The 23,526-nt window shown below is 41.2% G+C and overlaps 2 protein-coding genes across 5 annotated transcripts in view; one reads left to right on the top strand and one right to left on the bottom strand.

Annotated features, from left to right (window-relative positions):
• Nucleotides 1-2,275: 2,275 nt before the first annotated feature.
• On the top strand, nucleotides 2,276-14,347 carry dgcr8 (DGCR8 microprocessor complex subunit). The gene is made up of 14 exons (XM_040028520.1): nucleotides 2,276-2,410; nucleotides 2,730-3,696; nucleotides 4,467-4,629; nucleotides 5,699-5,841; nucleotides 6,396-6,735; nucleotides 6,847-7,044; nucleotides 7,158-7,259; nucleotides 7,676-7,774; nucleotides 8,635-8,717; nucleotides 8,927-9,027; nucleotides 9,654-9,760; nucleotides 10,994-11,121; nucleotides 11,833-11,946; nucleotides 12,165-14,347. Exons 2-14 carry the CDS (start codon nucleotides 3,010-3,012, stop codon nucleotides 12,246-12,248), a joined length of 2,349 nt encoding a protein of 782 aa, XP_039884454.1. The 5' UTR covers nucleotides 2,276-2,410; nucleotides 2,730-3,009; the 3' UTR covers nucleotides 12,249-14,347.
• trmt2a (tRNA methyltransferase 2 homolog A) overlaps nucleotides 13,832-23,526 on the bottom strand; it is a 36,554-nt gene continuing 26,859 nt past the window's right edge. Inside the window, exons 1-12 of one of the 4 annotated variants that reach the window (XM_040028531.1) lie at nucleotides 18,857-19,292; nucleotides 17,863-18,490; nucleotides 17,649-17,757; nucleotides 17,220-17,401; nucleotides 16,874-16,988; nucleotides 16,673-16,788; nucleotides 16,433-16,544; nucleotides 15,568-15,690; nucleotides 15,360-15,435; nucleotides 15,106-15,222; nucleotides 14,926-15,022; nucleotides 13,832-14,841 (exon numbers count right to left, since the gene is read on the bottom strand). In XM_040028531.1, the coding sequence (XP_039884465.1) occupies nucleotides 14,694-14,841; nucleotides 14,926-15,022; nucleotides 15,106-15,222; nucleotides 15,360-15,435; nucleotides 15,568-15,690; nucleotides 16,433-16,544; nucleotides 16,673-16,788; nucleotides 16,874-16,988; nucleotides 17,220-17,401; nucleotides 17,649-17,757; nucleotides 17,863-18,476 (1,809 nt within the window). In that variant the 5' untranslated portion in view covers nucleotides 18,477-18,490; nucleotides 18,857-19,292 and the 3' untranslated portion in view covers nucleotides 13,832-14,693. The other 3 variants (XM_040028533.1, XM_040028532.1, XM_040028534.1) reach the window with 3 other exon arrangements.

Here is a 23,526-nt window from a genome sequence, read left to right as displayed (position 1 = left end):
ACAGAGACAACTTTTCACTGATTTTGGTTTGGTAAATTTCCACAATGAATTTAAAATTAGTGCAGATTTTTAGCTTTAATTCAGTGGGTTGAACAAAAAGATTGCATAAAAATGTGAGCAACTAAAGCATTTTTAAAACAAGCCTTCATTTCAGGTAGCCAGAAAGTAATTGGACAAATTAAATAAGTGAAAATAAAATCTTAATTTCTAATACTTGGTTGAAAACCCTTCGCTGCAACGACAGGCTAAAGTCTTGAACTCATGGACATCACCAGATGCTGGTTTCCTCCTTCACTGCAGCGACTTTTAGTTGCTGTTTGTTTGTGGACCTATAGTCTTCAACATATGAAATTCACACTCAGTTGGGTTAAGATCAGGTTGACCATTCAATAATAACAGAATGAAGGAATTACCCAAATTTCCCCCTGGAATAGCCTTTGAGCCAACTGTCCAATTACCTTTGGTCCCTTTAAAAAGAGATGTTTCAGTAAACAAGGAAAAAAACAACAACGACAAAAACAAACCTAAACTTGTGTCAGTGACCAAATATGTATATGGACCTAACTGTTAGATGTCCTGTTTCAAGAAAACACTTTGGAGCCACTTGAATGCATATACAGTATATATACATATATATATATATACTGTATATGCATTTACATGAGGATAAACTGATTGAGATTGTGAGTTATTTTGTTCATGTTATTGGCTGTTTCGATTTTATGATGAGATGGATGCTGTCATTATATTTTAGTATAGTTTTTGAGTTGGATCCTTCCAGGAAAGGTTGTTTGATGTGAACTGTCATAAACTATAACCAGCAAATCATTACTTTCTAATTTAGGTGTAACGTATACCTGCAACTGTGAGTAATGTATAGTGGGAGTTGCACACAGTTCCTCCCTCCCTTTTTTTGGTTCTGTTTTCTTTTGTTTTTTTGTGTGTTTTTGTTCGTTTGTTTTTTCCCTTTTGTGGTGTTATGTATGAAGGTAGTATGTGTAGCTTGTAGTTTATGTAAGTTTAGCTACTTGTTTTGTTACGCTTAGTGGTTGTGCACAGTGCTATGTACAAATTAAATAAAGGTTGGAAAAATACAAATTGCACATTGACTACACTGGTCAATGACTAAATTGTCCAGATTTAGACCAGATCTGGGTCCTACCTGTGATAAATGTCAGCAGGCTTCAGCCACCCTTCTACATATGTTCTGGGTTTGTTCAGTGCATCATCAGTTCTGGCAAGTAGTCTTCTCTACTCTTTCTAAAGTTTTAGGAGAGCCATTTGATCCATGTCCCTTTGTTGGACTAGTTGGTACCGTCCCACAGGGTAGGCATCTGAACACAAATAAAGTTGAAAACGATAGCCTTTTATACTCTGTTAGCCAGGAGACAGGTGCTGTTGCATTGGAAAGACTCCTCACTCCTTTCATGTTCACATTGGATCATAGAGGTTATGCAGTATTTTAAACAGGAAAAGATAAGATGCTCCCTCAAAGGATCTACATCCAGCTTCTACACTACCTGGCAACCATCTCTGACATTTACTGACAAATGGAAAGATGGATAGTTGCCTCTGTACAATTTGTGGAAATGTCTATAAAAGTCAATTTTCCATCACACTGCCTAATTTGACCTCCCCCCCCCTTCCTTTGGCAGACAGGAGAGTGGGGTTTCAGTTTATAAGCAGTATTATATGATTTCTTTCAATGAAAAGACCTTGATTAAAAAACGTTACAAATATTTTCATAAATGTTCTAAAAAAACAGGTTTTTACAAGGTTTGGAGCTAAATGTGGAAAAATGTTGCTGTTAATGTTTCAGTTTACAAACCGCGCCCCATAGTACTCCGTGTAGAGTGTTTGTAGATGTCAACATATTGTTTGGATGATGAAGTAAAATACTTTTTTTTACCTTCCAAAATATTACATGTGCCTTTATAGCTCTTGTAATTCATATATACTGAGAAATACTGAACTTTTACTTTTCTCAGGATATGCTCGGCTGCCCATCATTTGTTTTAGGTGGGTGATGCTTGAATATAAAGGTTTTCCCAAATATATTTATTTCCACTGAAAGGAATGAGAGTGCTGGAGACGTTGTTACAATTACTGTTGGTTTCATTCGAATTTGGACCGTGTCCCCTGCTTTAGGGAAAAGCACGAAGCATTGCCATGTTGCTGATAGGCCACGAGGTGTGACGCTGTCGTGTTGATTGGCCGAATAATGGCGGTTGAAGGATGCAGTGATTGGTCATGTGAACATCCGGTTCTGAAAAAGCCGGTAGAGGAAGGCGGGACATGAGTTTGGGAGCCGCGGCTAGGATTTTCTTCAAGATGGCGGCGCGACGAGAATTGTGTTAATTTAGAAAGGTAGATAGTTGCCCAAGAGGAGATACCCGTGTCATATTTATCAGTGAGTACGCCTGTATCCCAAATATCTGGCTGTTTTATGGGTTGCTGACCTTTGCGGGTTTGCTCGGTGAGCAGTAGCTCAGCTCATTAGCATTGATGCTAATCTTAGCAGGGGCCCACTGTGAAGCTTCGGGCTGAACAGATGCGCTAAAGAGTGGTTGTTCCCCATTTTATTCAAATGTATAGTTTGCATACAACATATTCAAATTCAAAGCCAAAACACGTCTATTTGTCGAAGCTATTTTTACGTTAAACATCGTATTGTAATAGTAATAAAGTTGTGCTTTCTGACATTATTCTCACTGGTCCCTTTTTCCTAGCTTCCACAAGATCGCAGTGGAGGATGATCAGTGCCTAGATCCCATATTAAGCTGAATGCATTGTGATTTCCAATAATTGAGACAGTGATTCTGAAAGCTGTCTACATTAATGAAAAGAACAATGTAGTCAGCTTAGCATATTCACCTCTGGTACGTGGCCTATGCAGGGATGTGCTTCTGCATGCATTCTGTGTTTAGATAAGAAGATAGCCTCTCACTAAGTAAAGAATTTAAAATTAAAATTTCAGTCTATTTAAGTTAGCTATATATTTATAAGGAAATGGAGATAGATGATGTTCTACCCCCTCTCCCCTTGGAGCCACCTGATGATTTTGGCCTAGATGAGGGAAGAGCACCTCCACCACCTCCCCTGCAAACGTCCAGTGACGCAGAGGTAATGGACGTTAGCTCTGGTGGTGATGGATACACATACACCCCAGGGGACGGGGAAACCAAGACACAGCAGCCCCTCAGCAGGGGCTCACTGACTTTCTGTAGTCATCTCTCAGATGAGGCCAGTCCCGCCCCACCGTGCCCCAGAACAGCCCGCCATGCTCCCCCGGTCACCAAGTTTCTGCCAGATCTCAAGCTGCTCAGAGATGTTAAGATTAGTGTGAGCTTCACTGAAAGCAGTAATAGCAAAGAGAGGAAGGTTTTATATACAGGTGAGAGGCAGGAGGCAGGGAGCGAGGATGGCTTAGAAAGTCTCAATGGTGAGTTGCACGACATGGCTAGTGAGCAGGAGGTAGCCGAGGTGACTGGTGGAGCAGCAAATGCTGCAGGCAGAAAGTCAGAGGACACAGAGGTAGATCTAGAGAATAAGGTTGAGTTTGCTGTCCTGGATGAGTTGGATGACCTCTACGAGAACTTCCTGGAGCCCGACGATGGAGAGCATGGAGGCTTTAAGTCTGACGTCATAGTTCAGCAGGAACAGGCATATGACGAAGTCACGGCTTATTCTTATGAGGTATGACTGGACTTTTATTTGCAGTATCCCCTTTTAGTGACAACTTTGCACTGAGTTTGTCCTTCGTTGTGAAATACATAATAATGCAGGACTAATGCAGACCACAAACACTACAGTCACTGCAAGTACAGTACACTTCTTAATGTCATATTTCATCACTCTTCTGCATCAAGCTTTTATTTATAAAACCAGGACCAAATGTTTAAGTAAATGTTTGATAACCAATGTTTTTTTGTTTTGTTTTAAATCACTGAAAATGTGAAGTGTGAAGCTGGAAGAGGTCAGTGTTTTAATTTTTACCTTCAATAGCGGAGTCTGCATTTGACCCAAAAGATCTTCATATGATTTTCTAGTAGGAGAAGTTACTGTTAGACGGATGAATTCTGGTGAGATCCTTAGAGAATCCATTTTGACAGGCTTTAAGCTCACTGTGTTTGGTCGGACCAGCTGGTACTTTTGAGGAAATATTGGCCAGTAAAATCACAGCTGTGGAGCTTTGGTCATTTTTTAACGTGCCTGCCCTTTTCCTATTTTCAAGGTAATTTTTTTTTTTTTTGAAACCTGGCTAGTTAACAGAGGGGCATATCCTCTCTTTCTAAACTCATAATTGCTTTTATGCACCATTTTGCAGCTGTAATGTTTTTTTCTATATTTCTACAGAGTTACACACACACAAACACACAGTCTGAGAAAAGACTACAAAGAATTCAGTACTCTCTAGAACTGCCCAACAATCATCATCTGCTGGCCTTAACCCTTCACTCTTCTAGGAGGAATTTGACAATGATGTCGACGCTCTGTTGGAGGAGGGCATGCCAGTCCCAAAGAAGATGCGCCCGGCAGAGGATAAATATGGTGGGGACAGTGATCATCAGTCAGATGGTGAAGGAGGTGTTCAACCCATGATGACCAAAATTAAGACTGTCCTGAAGAGTGAGTTGGGGAGGGGCCTGTAGTCTGAAGTATACTGCAAATACTGTCTTGTATGTGCCACATATTTGTCTTATTAGTTACTTTTGTTTTTTTGTTTAAATAAACCATCTGAAATTGTAGGAAATTTATTTTATCTTTTGTATATTATATTTTTGTGCGTGACCTATAGCAATAACCTGCTCTCCTTTGAGACACTGCTTGGTAGATGTGCTCTCTATAAATAGACTAGACAACTAAGAAGTCCTCTGAAAGGATCACACAGTCTAACAGCACATGGTCATTGCTGTCTTTGAGTGTTGTTGTTGCATTACACAGAATGACCTACTAAACAAGTCTGGTCTGAAATCCTAAAAGACAAAGCAGAAATATTTTCCAAATTCCTTAAAGTTCCTTCAGAAATCATTGTTTGAAGTTTCTAATTTCAACTTCAGAACCGTGTCACACTTTTTCTTTTACCAAACTTTAAATTAATGTGGTTGCATTGGTCGCATTTTAAAGGCAAATTAATGAAAAGACTTCACTTTCCCAGCTAAGAAACATTTAGGCCTGTTAATGATGGTTTTGATGTAATGAATAGCAAATAGTCTCTCAGTCTTCACCCCATACCCACGAACTGAACATGATTCGGTCTCAAAGTTAAAAAGCGATGTCTTTTTCACAGGGGACAAACTCCCATAGATTTTTAGCAAGGTGCTTATTTACAACAAGGTGACCTAAAGTGTAATGATTGCTGCTTAGAGTGAGAGGGATATCATGCACCTACACTGAGACTGTAAAGAACTTTTCTTTTCAAAGTAGCAAAATATTTACAGAAAAATAAATTCTAATATCTACAAAAACCTCACACGTGTTAAAGTCTTAGTAATGGTTGCTGTTCTGGCTTTTTGATTTGTTTTGGATTATATTTACATGGAAAATGAAGCAAATGAATAAAAATGCCTTCGACGTTTTTTGAATGAATGATTATTACAACTCCTAGAAATGTCAGTATTTAGTATTACTAATGAGGTATACCACAAAGTGTACTATGCAGTACTTATATTTACATTTACATTTTCTTATGTACTAGGTCGGGGACGTCCGCCCACCGAGCCTCTCCCTGATGGATGGATAATGACATTCCATAATTCAGGCATTCCAGTCTACCTGCACAGAGAGACCAGAGTGGTCACTTGGTCCAGACCGTACTTCCTTGGCACTGGAAGCATTAGGGTAAGAACGGCATAAATTTCACAACTGTTTCTGTTTATGAAACTGGTGGAATAAAATTTAGCTTTGCTTACATTAAACGTCTGCCTGTGTCAACACTCTAAACAGATTAGTGACAGATTTTGCTTCTGCTCTCAGTTTGGACTAAAGTAGTCTGCCACCAAAAGCCTAAACTCTGCACTGTTCCTCGTCTGTTTGTTCCTGATTAATCTGAGTTAATTCACATAATACAAAAGTAACAACATTTGATGTGGTGTTATTTTTGTTGTTCAAGTTAGTGTGAAATTAGTGATTTAAAGGGCTTGGGAACCCTGCCAATACTGACAGTGTTTGAGGAAACAAAGGCTCAAATGTTTTTGCCTAAAGAAAACCATAACGACACTGTTTTCCCCAAAACACATATCGGCACTGGATGAGCTACATCTTGAACATTTTACAGTTGGGTAAACATCACTTTGAGAGATTTTACCTTATTTATTTAAAGCCTATGGACACTTTCCAGGTCATTTTAAAATTAGTCTCAAACTTACAGCACTGTTAACATATTGTTCAAACAGAAACACGACCCACCTGTAAGCAGCATCCCCTGTCTACACTACAAGAAAATGAAGGAACAGGAGGAAAGGGAGCTGAATGGGGAAGTGGTGCCTGATGCAGAGGAGTCTGTTGTCAAGCCTGCTGAGGAGGCCAACGGGGGAGAGCAAGTAGGCACATCAGATGCTACAGCTGAGGACCAGGATGTCATGCCACCCTCCAGTCTCCCTGGTGAAGGTCGGGATGGAGAAGGTACCACTGACAACAGCATCCAAAATAAAGAGTCTCTTCCCTGTGACTCTGCACAAGGAGCCTTAGGGCAGGTCAAGGCCAAAGTGGAGGTGTGCAAGGATGAGTCCATCGGTAAATCGCTTCCCACACTAGCAGTGACTTTTGAAATGTTCTTTTTTGTTTGTTTGCTTGTGTTTTGCTGCAGTAAAAGACATCATCTGACATCTTGAAACTTCCTTGCAGAACTTGAAGAATTTCGCCTGTACCTGGAGAAATGCTTTGACTTTGAACAAGTGACTGTCAAGAAGTTTCGCACCTGGGCTGAGCGAAGACAGTTCAACAGAGACATGAAGAGGAAACAGGCAGAGTCGGAAAGACCTATCCTGCCTGCCAACCAGAAGCTCATCACACTGTCAGTCCAGGACGCTCCTACTAAGAAAGGTGCCAGTACCTGTGATTCATACTGTGTACATTTCATACAGTTTGGGTGTAGATATTAAACATATCCTGTTAAGTTTTTGTTTGTTGATGCAATGAATTGTTTGTTTCCACAGAATTTGTTATAAATCCTAATGGAAAGTCTGAAGTTTGCATCTTACATGAATATATGCAGCGTATCCTCAAGGTTCGCCCTGTTTACAACTTTTTTGATTGTGGTAAGTTCCTCTTTCTTAAGCGGCCAAAGGTAATACAGTAATTTACAAGGGTGTACTACGAAGCAATATTAGCAGGTTAGCTACCTATGTCAGTAGCTCTCTTTTTACCTTATCTTAAATAGACACAACAACTGAGCTGTAACCTGGTGTTGGATCTGGAGCAAAAACACCGGGTTAACATATAAAACTGCTATTAAGCAATGTGAAAGCCCGATATATGATCTCTGATTTGGTTTTATCAAGCAGCTAATGCACAGACAGTCAAATTCATAGTACGCTATTACTTCTTCCACTCATTTTCTATCAGGATTTTTTGTGCATAAACTAGTAAAAGTGTTTTTGTTTTTTTGTGTTTTGCCTGTTTTCGATGTTGACCTTTTTGGAATATCCATTTTAATTTGCCATTCTTTCCACAGAGAACCCAAGTGAACCCTTTGGAGCGTCAGTCATTATAGATGGAGTCACATACGGCACAGGGACTGCAAGCAGTAAAAAACTTGCCAAGAATAAAGCTGGTAATTCTTCTTCTTTACAATATTGGACATTTGATCATGTGGTTGATATTGGTCACAGCTTAATATATAAAAAAATTATGGTGTTGTATTAGAGGTTGTCCTTTGGAGTTGGTATAAATTTAAAAAAAAATCAGCATAATGACCTTAAAAAACATGTCAAGCCCCTTTTCCATTAGTACCTACATCACGTAGCCACGACTTGACTCCAATTCACTGGTTTTCCATTGCAAATGAGCGCCACCTAATGTGTGTTTTCGTTGTTATAGCAATACATCGCATGTTATTAGAATGCACCACAAACGCTACAACAAAGGTGGACGTTGAGGCAAGAATATACCCGCTGCTCCGTCAGACTCGGGGGACCCCGGCGTTGTTCTCTGTGGTCCTGTCATTCGTTGCCGGGTTTTTAAAAAATGATGGTTTTGATTTTCGTGAATGAGAGAGGCTCTCATCACTCATCATCAAGTGACGCAATTGACCAGCCAATCAGTGGCAGTGGAGTCTGACGACATCACATTTTAGTACCTGCTCAGACCCGGCCGAGAAGGTACTAAAAAAAGTACGTGGTACCAGGTAATATGACCTAATGGAAAACCCTGAAAACGTGGTGAGTCGATTCGAGTAGGTACTGATAGAAAAGGGGCTTTAGTTGGATGTCACTGAATAGCTTGGATGTATCTGCTTTGTGAGAGAGAGGTCTTCTGAAAAGTCAAGGGGTTACACTTTCTTACACACTGCAGCTCCAAGAACAATCTCTTTGTTGCACCTCCCCACAATGGAGCAAGATAACAGTACACTGTATTACATGTGGTAAATATTTGCACATTCACCTGCTGTAAAATCTCACTGCGTCTTTGCAGCTCGAGCAACACTGGAAATCCTCATACCTGACTTTGTGAAGCAGACCTCGGAGGAGAAACCCGTCGAAGGCGATGAACTGGAGGTACTTTTTCGTTTTTTGACATTTTTTTTCTGTGTGTATTTCTTTTTTTGTCTTTTTTTTTTTTTTTTTTGGTTTACTCTTGAAGCAAAGCTAAATCCTGATTCTGAAGCCAAGATTTTCATATAATACTTCCTTCAAATGTAAAACACATCTTTTTAGAGTTGAAGATGACACAGCAGTGGTGACATTCAGTGCATTCTCTCCTGCAGTATTTTAATCATATCAGTATAGAAGATTCAAGAGTATATGAGCTGACCAACAAAGCAGGACTACTATCGCCATATCAGATTCTTCATGAGTGCCTTAAAAGGTAAAGTAGATTTGAGTATTTATTAATATTGTTAAACTGTTATTGTCAAAGCGATGTGTGTGTCCTTTTTTCTCCTGTCTCTCTCTCTCAGGCCTCTTTATGTCACCTGTTGTGGGATTTATACTACGACTGCGTCCATATTGTTATAGAGTAGCTCTGCATGATTAACTTTTCAAAATGATCCTTACTATCTTTTACTGGCCTTATTGCAGTCTCTGATTTCACCCTCTATTTGAAACAAGCTGTTAGAGTCCCTCCTCACCATCTTTCTTCTGACTGACTGCTCCTTGTACATGGATTGAAACGACTGATTGGCTGTGTGCCCGAGATGCCAGTGTTCAGGATATCATCCAGAAACATAAGTGGGAAAATCAGTTTGAAATGGATCATTTGGCTTATTTGTACAGACACTGGTTTTATTATCGGTAACTGTTTAATAAAAGCCTTTATCACATATATATGACAGAAAACAAGGAAAAGCATTTAACTGAAATGATAAGGTGGAGCTGCTCGTCATCAAGATGAGAGAATGTAGTTCACAGCTGATTGGACATTTGGGTGTCTGTGCAAAACGCAGACAGATTTCAAATATCCATGTGAAAACAAATGTTTGTTCCTTACTGCAGAAACCACGGGATGGGGGACACCAGCATTAAATTTGAGGTGATCCCGGGGAAGAACCAGAAGAGTGAATATGTGATGACATGTGGGAAACATACTGTGCGTGGCTGGTGTAAGTAGACCCTAATCTTTGCATTTCTATCTGGCGAGAGCATAGCTGGGTGTTATTTATAGATAAGTTCAAAGCAGCTGTCAGAATTGCTTTGTAAATGAAGTCCATATTATTAAGATTATTTTCCTTTTATGTAGTTTTTTTTAGTGGACCTGTTTTGCTAATGTAACGCAGACACTAAAGCTGATGTGCCAGAATGTCATGCTAAAGAGAATGATTCTTTTAAATACAAGGGGGCGAGCAAGCGAGTCAGACACCAAGCGCACAAAGATGAAGCAGGTCTGATCGGAAGCAGTTTATTACCAGGCCAGGGAGCACAAAAACACCTCTTAAAAAACCTACAGAATAAAATGTTGTCTATATAGTAAAACAATTCTAAAACCCATAAAAATACAATTTTCTACATCCACTAAAATCCCCTGATGTAATCATGCCACATGTTCATTATGGGTCCACCAGCAGGCCAGGAATTCTTTCTCCAGAGCGGAGTCCACACCAGTCTAGTCTCCAACAGACAAGGAGGAGCCTCCTATCCTCCTCCTATCCCTTCACTAGGCCCATCACATCCCAGCCCAGCTTGCGTTCTGCACCGGAGTCCATCATGCGATGCCACCACGGCTCCCCTCGCATCAGCGCCCTGTAAAATAACAAATAGGGGACCAGAACAATGGTCCCAGAAGTGTCCCTGGCTTATAGCCATGGCGACCCTCTCCCAACCCGGCTGCATCCGACGAACAAGTGGAGACACTACTCACAAATGCAGGAGGTATACCTCTGCCCTGCTGCTAATCACACGCGTTTGTCTCCCACTCTCGCCGTTCCTTGCTGTCAGGACTGGGCCGCCACGTCTCCTGATTAGGTGTTGCACCCCCACGATCAGGCAGCGGGTCCCTCTTTTCACCTGGCCTGCTCATATCTGGGGCCTCTGTCCTCCCAGGGCTCAGTTAGCCTGCTTTTAAAAGGTCTTTACACAGCACCTCTGGACACACCCATACCTCAGCGGGTGATCCCTATCAACTAATTTATCCCATGTTCAGCCATTCCACAGTGGATTAAAACAATGTCAAATAACACACTAAAAACATGCAATACAAACAGAATAAAATCATGCAAATAAAAACACTAAAAATCAGAATAAAACCAATATAAGTGATAAATACAATTTTTCACTGTGTGACACTAACATGTGAGTTTCAGTGACAGGTTATTTATATTTGTCATCTTTGTAACTAGGCAAGAACAAGAGGGTTGGCAAACAGCTAGCATCTCAGAAGATCTTGCAGATGCTACATCCTCACGTCAAGAACTGGGGCTCACTGCTGCGCATGTACGGCAGAGAGAGCAATAAGATGGTCAAGAAGGTAAGGACTGACAGCTGCTGTAAAGTCTTAAGAGAAAGCATTGAAGATGAAGAAAATTGTTTTGGTCTCTAATATAGTTCCTGTGGGATTTTAAGTGTCTTTAGATAAGAAGATACCGTTTTCCACAGAGTCGCAATCTCCAGCTTTAACTCAGCATTGTGCATCATAGTTTTTGTGACCGATACAGAGGGCGCCTGTTCAAGTACACTGATAAACAGTGGATGCTCTACTGAATTGGAGCAAGTGGCAGTCAATCTTTTTCAGACCACAGTTCATTTTGGGTCTGAAAACAGGATGAAGAGCAAGAAGATGCCGTTTTAAGATGCTGCTTTCTATTAATTAATTTATTTGGGAACTGGGTGTCTATGACAGGAAAAAAGATGTGAGTGGGTCAGTGCTGGAACATTTGAAGTGTCCAGCTAAATAAAGCTGGATCCTTTGTTAATTACGACTGTAATTAACAAAGTCACTACTATGCATAATAAAATAAATGAGCTTATGTGATGACAAAGCTCTGCTCCTAGAGTGTTGGTCAACAGCGGATGGGCTGCTACGTCATTGATTTTGGGTTTTAAACCAATGACTGGGATGTAGAATTGAACCAATTTTCTGCACATATTGAAATGGTACTGCCATGTGTTGATGAGCTGAATAGCGTGTTATCATGAAGTGTCATGTGCTATGTCGTTATAAAATGATCTTACTTCTCAGGAGAGCTCCGACAAGAGCGTGATCGAGCTCCAGCAGTATGCCAAAAAGAACAAGCCAAACCTTCATATCTTGAACAAACTGCAAGAAGAGATGATTAAACTGGCTGCACAGAGGGTAGGAATGGTTCTTACTGGGATTTTAGTTCTAAAAAAAAAAAGAAAGGGGGGGTAATGTTTAGCTTTATTTTTTTGTAAATAAAAAAGACAAAACAAAGGAGTGTAACTTCCAGTCTTTGGTTGGCCAGACTGCATGTACACTACCCAAAATCTTGTACTTGAGAATAATTGTTTTTGTTATCTTGGTTGTTGTACTTTAATTATTTTCTCTACCAGGAGGAAACGAGGAAGAAACCCAAGATGACCATAATGGAATCTGCCCAGCCGGGGAGTGAACCCCTCTGCACTGTCGACGTTTAAATCTCAAATCACTGATGAACCACAGCACTGAAAACCAGTCACTGTCAGACATCACACACATGCACACCCCACCATCCACCACTTAATTATGCATCACTGAGATCTAAATGGCAATATAGTAAAGGGTTGACCAGGCTGATATTACTGCTTACTTCCTTCACTTGTTTTAATTGGTTAAGCTGGTAGAAGTAAGTGTAGGACTGAACAGACTGTAGAGCGAATATCGTCTACCTCTCTAGATGCATCCTAATTACAGCAGTAGGAGAACCCCCCTCCCCCCCCAGTGTCCAGAGAAGTGACCATTACTTGATAAGATGAACCACATCAAAATAGATTTGCATGCCTCTTAAAGTGGAGAAAGCCACTGCACACACTGGTTTTATTTTTGAAGGCTTGTTTTCACCAGTCATGAGCGCATAGTACCAGCAGCTGATAGTTTTCTCTGTGCTAAAAGTATTTGAAAGGGACTACTAATACTTGTATTTATACCGTTCATTTAATTGGAAGCAAAGTTCCTATTTTATTTGTTATTTTAATGGTAGGTGTTATGGATGTGGTGAGTGATGATTACAGCTGTGTGCGGTCTTGTTTGTCCCCAGAATTGACAGATGCTGTCTTTGGTTTGCACGTTGGCAACATGCGGTGTGAAGTGCTCACTGTTGTTACACACTCGTGTCCTGTCAGATGTTTTTGTTGACTGTTGCTTTTATTCCTGGAATAATTCCTAGTGGAATATTTGGGCTGACTTTTTCTTGAGGGTCTTGCCTTTTTCATTTGTTTCAGTAAAAGACATAAGCTAGAGCCCACCTGATGTCTTCATCGCTGATACCAGTACAGATTGTTTTATGGAATATGAAACTTCAGTGATGTCAGTCGATATTCTTAACAAAAATGCATGTTTGTTAAATACGACTGTATTAAAAAGGGACTCCTTCATTTAATTATAAGTAATGAATTTCACCGACTACTAACCCAGCTGTGAAGCTGGAGGTACTGTTTGGAAAAAAACTGTGACACCATCTCTGAATGATACCAAGCTACAACTTCTAAATTATCTTTAGTATAAAAGGGCACGCACATGTGCCCATACAAATATCTGACATTAGGCCTAAGCCGGTGAAGGTCAGGTTCTACAAGAGCTTCCTGCTACATGGTGACACTGCAGTATACCCCAAGCACAGGGACACAGTACTGTAACATGTTGGGGATCATTTCACTTATGCGCTTAGTTCGCACTTGGATTTTTATTCATATGCTAATGCCATGCACAGTTGCTAACCACAAAGCGCATTTCAGTTGCTTTTCATTTATATTCTTATTTTAAAAAAATCATGTTGGTTACATGTTGCCTTAGTTAATCCATTTCATGAAGGGCTCAAGAGTATATATTGTACATTGGACCTAAAACACCCTTCAGCAGGAAGTGGAAAGACCAATCTCTATTTACTTGATAAAGAATTTAAGATAGTGTTTTCAGTTAAAAATGGCCAAGAAACGTCTCAAGAAAATATACCTACAACTCATCCAGATTTGTAGGATTCACCTGAATGGACTGTATTTTGTGTACGTTTGCCACAAATAGGTTTTTTTTTCTTTCAAGGCAAACTTGTAAAATTTAGTTGGCACTGATGTAAACAACAGCGATAAAGTCATTCAGTCCAACAAGCTGATGAAACTGTGTATACCAAAGCTTATAGTCTTATGCATTTTATAGAAAACTCAATGTTGCTGTGACCTGAAGAGAATATGGACTAACAGGAAAATGCATAGACCCGTCACTTGCTGGAACAAAATGGAAACTGCTGTGCACTCAAGTATTTGCCCCGCGGTTTTTCTACAAGAGGACACATCTGTTTACCCAAGGCTCCTGTGATAGTACAGATCACTTTACGAATGTGCTTTCCCTTTGTGTATGTGTTTTCATGCAAAGCCCATAAGTGTCGGGGGAGGGGGGGGATACTGCTTCCATGCGTTGCTGTTAAGTTGTACCAATGACTTGTTTGAAGTGTTGCTGCCTAGATTATGAAGTATGTATTGCAACCTGAGCTCCATGACTTTGGTGATATTTGTTATGCAAAATAAAAATGTCTTGACTAATAGCTACAAGAGCTTTTGTTTATTCAGTGATTGGAGGATCAAAACTAAAAAGGGGGAAGTGAGCTGAGGTGGTAATTTATTGGTTAAGCTTTTAGCAATACTGTTTGAAATAACAGAAAACACAGTATTAGTTTGAAAATTAAACTTTAGGTCAAAGCTAACAAAGGTTCATGCAAAAAGACACTACAGTTATCGCTCACTGTGAAAACTGGGATTTAACTTGTGTTACTTTTTGGCTTTACAAATATGTAAATGACAATGTTAATTCTTCAGAGTACTGTGTGGATACATTTATAGAGGAGGAAGCCCAATTTGCCAATCAAACTGCACAGAGACCCATTTCTCCAGCTATAAAACTGAGTCTTCGCTGTAGTCCACTCTCTCCAGCAGCAGAATCATCTCAACATGCATGGTTTGAGGGAACAGATCCACGGCTATGGATCGCACTGGACGGAATGGGGCTCCATGAACTCTGTTTGATGGAGCTCTGCACAGACTGAAGGAAAAAACAATTCCACAGTTGGAGTCACATTTAAAAAAATTTTATTTTGGCTTATTTTCTACTACAAAATTCACTTACTCAATGAAGTTGGTCATTGCTGCCTTGGCATTACATGATACATAAACCAGCCTCTTTAAATGCTCTGCTCTCCTGATTGCGAGTATCACCTTTGAGTCTAAGGAAACAAAGAAAAAATAATCATCTCTTACTACAACCACCTTAACCTGAGTAGATCTTTTGATCATAACGTGCACTCACGTAGGCCTGCTCGTGGTGGATCTACGATAGCAGTCGCACTGGATGAAACGACAGCATTGAGGATGTTGGGGAACACATCCTCAGCTTTTCCACAGTGAAACTCAACATTACTGAGACCTTAAAAACAAAAAATAAGAGAGGGATGCAGCATGCATACAATTACTAAAGGTAATCACATCAATACCACAACTTATGCGCTTTACCCAAACTAAATGCTACAAAAAGATAAAAGTGATGATGTTCGTGGTGCCTACCATTCAGCTTTGCATTAACTTTGGCATCCTCCACTGCTTCCTGGCACATCTCAATCCCTATCACCTTTTTCACCCTCTAGATATAAAAGTGGGTGGCAAAAAAAGGCAACATGAAACCGAGTCAGTGTGCATTTGTCCTGCTTCATGACTAATGAGAAAATGTACACAACACCTTTACATTGACAAAAAACAAAACAAAACCCATTACCTTAGCCAAAGAGATGCCAATGGTTCCTGTCCCGCAGCACACATCCAGTACTATGCTGTCCTGATCCAGCTGGGCCAATTCCCCCACAGCAGAGTACAGCACCTCTGCAGCTCCTGTATTCACCTAGCACACAGAAACAGATTGTTAATGGAGGCTGAGCACCTGATGTTAAAGCTGGCAAACACAACTGGGACCATCGTCTACCATACCCGAGTGTCCTAGCCACAGATTAATAACAAAACAAACAAACATAAGATGAATGTATTAAATTCACAGTCACTCCAGCCTTGTGGGATATTTTTCAGTTAAGCCCTGTATTTGGAGAGGTTTCCACATTTTAGGAATGCCTGCAAAAAAAAGGTAAAGCATGGTGAAGTACAGTGATCTACTTCTGTTTGTTAGGCTCTGTGATGAGCCTTAGAAGAGCCTAGCTAGGGGGTGGGGAACTCCAGGCCACGAGGGCCTGTCTCCTGCAGGTTTTAGATCTCACCCTGGGTCAACACACCTGAATCAAATGATTAGTTCATTACCAGGCCTCTGGAGAACTACAAGACATGTTGTGGAGGTAATTTAGCCACTTGAATCAGCTGTGTTGGATCAAGGACACATCTAAAACCTGCAGGACACCGGCCCTCGAGGCCAGGAGTTGCCCACCCCTGGCCTAGCTGCTTGTTCACAGCACAGAGGAGTACCATTTCACCCCATCTGCAGAAGGATAACATGGTGAGATCAGAACTTCAGAAAAGGATTACCATGCCTGCGATAACATGTGTTCACTCATCCTCACAGAAAGAAATCCTGAAATATTCTAGTTGCAAACCAGACCTCATAACTTCCACAGCATGCAGCTTCTGCTCTTCCTCACCTGGAAGAATGAATGCGGAGAAATCCTGAATTTCAAACCAAGCATTTCTTCTTGAATGCAGGTCTCTCCAACCACCAGCTCACAGGGGAGATCCTCTGGGTTTGGAGATTTCCTTAACAGGCAAAAAAAAAAATACAAGAAGTTACATAAATAGTCATTATTATTAAGTATTATTAAGATGACATTCAGTCATTAAATTCATACAGATTATGACTTACTGAGCATGTAGTTTAGTTTTACCTTTGACCCTCTCTAACAAAGTACAGAGAGGTCACGCCGCTGTCTTTCCCCTCTCCTTCTGTGAAGTACTCCTTCATGGAGTTCTTTAAAGCACCAAGTTCCTCTTCTTCAAGTTTCTAAGAGTCATTAAACAAATGAAGCAAATCAAAAGGGAGACCTTTAACAGCATGGGGCGCTAGTTCAGTTTCAACATTTCATCACCTGTGGGTTGAAGAACACCATGGCCATGGCATGTTTGGTCCTTGTAGTACGTACAGTCAGCTGCTTCCAGTGTCCTTCATATGTCTCTGGGCTGTACACAGAGTATGGAGTTGTTCTGTTTGCAAAAATCACAGCCAGACTGAGCGATTAGTCACTTTTAGAAACAAAATCATTTAGACAACTTGCTTTGTTTTTTTCCACTTATTTGTATCATATTTCTCAAATAACATGACATGTACATTATGAATTTGACCTTTTTTTATTTAGGTTCAACTACTTTTTCCAAGCAGCTTTAGTTCCCCAAACTAAACTGTTCCTAGATCCTCACGAGCACACATAATAATACCTGATGAACTTTTGAAACTCGCTGACCATCTTCTTGGCCTCTGGCGGCACGTGGCACGTGTCAGCCGGCCCCACCACAGCACAGGAGCCTCCCTTGTATTTCCCCAGGCGGAAACCGATGGTTTTATCCTCGCCATCTGCACCCACCGATATGAGGAACTCGCACTTGTTTCTGTACTCTGTCTGTCACGATCGGAAACCGGGTCAGAAGGATGAATATTAAATTATATACAATATTTAGAGACATGAAAACAGCTGAGAGATCGTGAAACAGAATAAACTGATGTACGTCATTTTCCATCTCTAATTAGTTACTTTTTATTTTGTGCTTTGCCTTTTTTTCCATCCTGTTTTTTTTTTTTTTTTTTTTTAACTGTTGCATAACCACCTGCCTTTTATGGACAAATAAAAGCAACTATTCAAAGTATACCTGTGTAGGAGACGGTCGGAGGGCTTCCAGAGGACAACACATGTTGTTGTATTTCCCTTTCTGTGCAAACAGCCACGGCACCATGGCTTTGTTGGTGCTGCCGATCTCTCTGAAAGAAAACAAAGGTTTAACTTGTACGGACATGTCAGCAAGTCCCATAAAAAGTACAACATGACCTATAAATAACCCCAAATCTGTATTATATTACACTTACTTGGCCAGCTTCTGCAGAACCACCACCACCTCCTGTTCCTTCCTCTTCAGCTGCTCGTCATAAGAGATGTTCCACAGAGGTGTCACGACGTTGGCGATCTGGACACTGAGCGGCTCCTCATCCTCGTCCCCATCATCTGTTCGTTTGCATGGGGGCGCGCTCTCCCCCTCATTCTCCTTCCTCTTTCTCAAGATGGGGTCTGCCTTGGGTTTGGCCAGCTTGACACTAAGCACCTGGCCCTTCCACTGCATGCCATGCACCATCTTCATGGCCTTGTCGCGCTCCTCCTCGTTCTTGAAGGTGACGAAAGCAAACGTCTGCCTGCCAAACAGCTTGATTTTGTGCGGGTTGAGGCCATGCTTGGCCAAGAACTTCTTCAGGTCATTGAAGCCTATGAACCTGGGCAGATTCCTGATCTCCACTTTGTAGATCTCCGACGTGAACAGGTCCTCTTTGATGTAGCGGTACATGCCGGGGTCAGGAGCCGCCTGGCTTTCTCCTTCAGCTTGAACATCAGGCTTGGCAACATCATTTTTGGAGAGGTCATCAGGCTTCTCCTCCAGGGAGAGCGAGGCTGGAGTGATGGCCGCTGGGCTGCTGCTGATATCTGCCATCACTGTGCTGATTCCTAAAGCACCAAACAATAAGTAGGCCTATCAGGAGCTCGCATTCACGGAGTTAAAACGTGAAAAAAGTCTCATACTCTACTCTCAAGCCTGGTTTAGGGTATTGTGCAACTTTCAAATAACTGCTACAATTAATGTGTCACCGTGACTGTGTAAAACAATGCTGTTACTCTACATAACAGTACATGCACTTACTGCTTTTCAGTAATTATGTTTTGGTTATATGGCAAACTGAAAGACTTGATGTTAGCTCGAGCAGGAAGTTACATTCTTTGCAGTTTCAGAGGAACGGCGTCGGTATCTTAACGGAACACTTTGTGTAGTGTGCTGTTTTTGACTAGCGGTAACATTCCACGAGCGCTCCTTACCTTCCCGTACCTCTGTATTTACTTTCTGCTCCACTTCTATTGAGCAGGCGGCGCCATGTTGATTCAAGCACGTGCAGCTTGAACTATGAACTTTGTTAAAGTGACAGGCATCCCAGCGGCTTTAACTTTGTGTACCTTGGTCACTTTCATAGATAGGAGGGTAAAGAAAAGCTTTGCACATCACTGTCTACACATTGGTTTACGTCCATAAGGTGTTGTGTTACTGGTGTTACTTCATACTTCATGTTGTGCAGGGAGGGGGATCAGATGTCCCTCTATAAGGGGGACTGCACAGCATTTTTATGCTTTCCCCCTCTCCCACATCTTGAACCAATGTCCCACATTTTACAGGCTCTGCAGGACATCCACCTTTCTAAACACTGGATTTTCCTTAGTACATATTTAGGTCATGCTTTTATCATGAACAAATATATCATTCTGTGCAATATAGTGGAAAATACCACAAAGCAGATGACAGATATACTGAGAAATAGAGTTATTTTTCAGTTTCACATAAGAGAAAAAATGGTGTGAAGCCACACAGTATATTTGTGTGATATTTGGCTAAAGATTCATAAATTGTCAGCTAGTGCTCCAAAAAGACCTATGGATATATCCTTACTCAAACCTATAGACTGTTACCAGACAGAACCGCAGCTGAAATAACAAGGGAGAGTGAAAACTTCCCTTTATTCTTATGGTGTTTACCTAGCAAGAGTTGAAAAGTCCGACATGCGGCTTATTGTGATCTGGTCACCCTGTGTGCATGTCTGGTATGGCTACTCAGCAGCCATACGTTACAGGGAATGAAAAAATCTTTTCAATTTGTTATTGTTGCAATTGCATTCTCTTAATAAAACCCAGTATCTACAGTGCAGGCTCTCCTACCAGGCACGTGCAGAGGGGGGGGGGGGGGCTAGAGGGGCTTGGGCACCCGCCCCTTTCCTGATGGGTGCCCAAAGTGCCCTTTTGTTGAGGCAACTTTTTTTTTTTTTTTTAATTTTTCTTTATGTGTGTGTGCGTGCGCAGTCCTGCCTGTGCCCCTCAACAATAATATTTAACTATTAATCACAGTTTTGCTAAATAAAAGGATCTGGCTTGCATCAGTCACATGATCACATTTAACCAATGATCGCCCTTGACGGCAGAACGCGCTGGTTACGAGCCGGGAACGAGCTCACAAAGAGCACGCGCATTTTTTGTAGTCCAGAGCTGTAGGAGAAACACAAGTTAACTCAGAGACACAGACTGATGCGACAAAACCAGTAAGTAGGTGTACAGCGCACACTGTAGTGTGTAGCACCCAGGAGTATTAGCTTATTACGTACACGTTGGTAAGCTGTCTTGTTGCAACTGACGAACTGAAACAAACGAGCGTGCTGTGCGTGCAACAGCGCGACAAACATTACCTGTCCTTTTATTAACTGCACATGTAGTGCTGGTCATAGCTGCTGGCTACCTGTGTAAGGCTGTCATGGGTCTGTAGCTCTGTCACCGTTTTAGGGAACATATTTAGTTTTAAAGTAAGTTTCCGGGCTTTTCCTGCCTTTCTGGAGGGATTATATTTCACTAAAAACGATCTAATATGCATGTCCACATAATTATGCATTATTATAATTATAATATATTAAAAACACACGCTGTATTTTAAAGAACATACATTAAGAAGCAGATTATATTAGATTTATATTTTAAATAAGACAAAATTTGGATGTTACAGCAGTAAAATTATTGTATCTCTACAGTTTAAACATGTAATAAGCTTTGCCCTGCACAGAGTGGATAGTGAAACAAATGGAATCATCATAAATACATTATTTCATATTTATTACTTCCCCCTCCTCTTTGCTTTATTATTGTAGCTCTAGTAATAAATAATAATGTAAGGATTCTGGATCAGCTCCATGATGCCCATAGTATATACAGTATTCTGAAGAAGGTCTAAAATGTCACTGTGTGTGCGTGCATGTGTGTGTTTTATTTAGATGGATTTTTAAAAAAAATATTACTCATGATATAACATTGTCCAGACATGCCTGGTAAGGACATGAGGAGGAAACAGCAGGAGCTGTGTGAGGCTACTAAAGGCAGTGCTATAACATTTTTCTGTCATCATTTTATTATAGATTAAGTGCAAGAGCTGTTAGGTGTGGATAATTAGATTATAGTTTATTGCAATAGCAAGTTGTGCCTTGTTCTCACATAGACAGCAAGTGGAGAGTGATATATGAAAAGATGGGATGGAAGGAAGAAGAGAAGCAAAGAGTGATTCACAGGCAGAGCCTAAATTATTTCTCACAGTTTTTTGTTGCCTTATGGTTCCAAGTGCTGTCACCAATCTTTGCATTTTGTTATTATCTCATGACACTTGTTTAATCAGCTACCATCTCTCCTGTGGACTTTTTAATGTCTACAGTCTCAGATCAACACAGCCCCGCCCTCCAGCACTATCCACAGCAACCCCTCAACAGCAACATTGTACCCATCAGGTAAAACATCGGCTACGTTTGCTTTGCCTTGTTGCCCATATTAGATTCTTGATGAATGTGTGTTGTTGTTATTCAGCCTGGTTCAATGTGCCCCTTTTTAACTTTGAGCACCCGCCCCTTTAAACCTCTCTGCACGGCCCTGATCCACAATAACATTGTACTACAATCTTCTGTTTTTTAACAGAAAATTAAATGTTTTGCAAAACAAATATAACAAAGAAAATCATAGCAAAAAATTAATAATATACAAACAGCAGCAATGGCGTCTTTGAACAAATAATGAAATGACAAGTTACCCCTAAGTAGGACTCTGTGACCAGACTTGTCCAAGCATCAGTGGTAAGGGAGATTTTGGATGTGGCTTTTTTTAGTTCATTCCTTAGTCTCTGCACTGAAGTTTCATACTTTCTCTCCATCATGCTTGTAAAATGACGCTTAGACGGCAGAGTGTAACCTGGTTGGAAAGTGGTCAGCATTTCTTTGAATCCCTCACCCACAGCAAGTGGCCTCTTGTCTTTTAAAATCATAGATAAGACGCTCTCAGTAAGTACAGCCACCTCCTGGGGGGTGCATGGTGTACTTCTTCTCTGACAGTAGTCCTCCAGACTTTTCTGTTTATTCCTGAAATCATAAATCACACACAGCACACAGATGAATTCGAATAATTACTAAATAATTATATGGAAAGCATAATATCAAAATAATTTGATAAGGATCTGGTTGAGATAGATAGATAGATAGATAGATAGATAGATAGATACACACACACTGTTATGCCATGTGCTTTCATAGCATAACAGTAAGAGGTTAATAATAATCCCCAATGTTGAACTTATGATATGCAGTAATCATGATGGCTGGAAAAAATAACGTTTAAACAGCCATAGCTGATGGCACCTTTACTGGTGCACTGCTTTCTAGTCATTAGATGGCATAACTTTGACCTATAAGATCAAGCTGGAGAAGCATTATGTGTAAAAACAGCGTTCAAATAGGATGAAACACATTAAATTTGACAAATCAAGAGTTCATTGTCATTTTGCTTTTGCAAGCACTTTAACAATGTTGTAATAGTGTCCACGACGGCTACGTTTAGCAGGTGGTGCATTATCCTTGTTAACATTTCTCCTGCGGCCAATTCGCTGTCTCACATTTTTGTCTTTCGCCGATTCTGATAATCAGCCTGCGTGCATTCCGACTCATTTCGCCAGCATGGGCCACAAACCAAAAAAACAATAACAACTAGAAAAATTTGCATTTCCTGCGAAAATGCAGTGTGGATGCTTTAAGCTGAAGCTGCATGCAAAAACTAGCTGAAAAAGCTGAAAAGTTGCAGAAATTGTAAAAACTTTGCAGAAGCAAAGGAACTATGCTAAAATGGAATAACTTAGCAGAACTGCAATATCTTAGAGGAAACATAATACTTGGCAGAAATACAATAGTGTGGAGGTAAGCATCAACGACACAGCTCTCAGTTCTCACTCCTTCTTTATTCGTCTCCAACATCAACTGCGCATAGCGCGCCACAAAACACAGGAACACACTTCCTATACACTGGGTGTGAGTGGAGCCCTCTAGTGGTCCACCACACATGCCCCCCCCCGAACACCCAGCAGAACTAGTCCAGGACCCGGGGCTTAAGCAAACGGCCGGAACGGCTGAACTGGGGGGGTGCGGAACTGACAGAGGGCAACCCAGCCCGGGAGCGAGGCTGGCACTGGCGGTCAGAAAAAGCTGCAGACGACTCGGACTCCGTTGATTTTGGGTCGCTCCTGGGGGAAAAAACAGAATCCATCAGCCCGGTGGCAGGTGGGCGGCCGCGGCGAGGGGCCTGGGCCGGGACCACCTGATCCTCTTGCATAACATGTGCAGGCTTAAGTCTGCACAACTTCCTGCCGACCGCCAAAGTCCAAAACGAAATGTTTGTTGCCTGGTTGAAGAACCCTGTATGGCCCGTCATATGGTGGACGCAGCGGAGTCCTATGGGCATCGTGCCTGACGAAAACGAAACGAGCAGAGTCCAACGAACTCGGAACAAAAGTGTCAGGCAGGCAGTGGTGCACAGGACCAGGAACAGGAAATGAGTCTCTTGGGGGACGAAAAGGCAACAAAGAGGTATCGAAACATGGGGGAGGGCTCTCAGGTAAGAATTCCCCGGGGACCCGGAGAGGCTGGCCGAGG

The sequence above is a fragment of the Simochromis diagramma genome, unplaced genomic scaffold (genome assembly GCF_900408965.1).
Source record: "Simochromis diagramma unplaced genomic scaffold, fSimDia1.1 OVJJ01000781.1, whole genome shotgun sequence".
In the NCBI taxonomy this organism is placed as follows: Eukaryota; Metazoa; Chordata; class Actinopteri; order Cichliformes; family Cichlidae; genus Simochromis; species Simochromis diagramma.
This window is presented reverse-complemented; position numbering and strand designations above follow the sequence as displayed.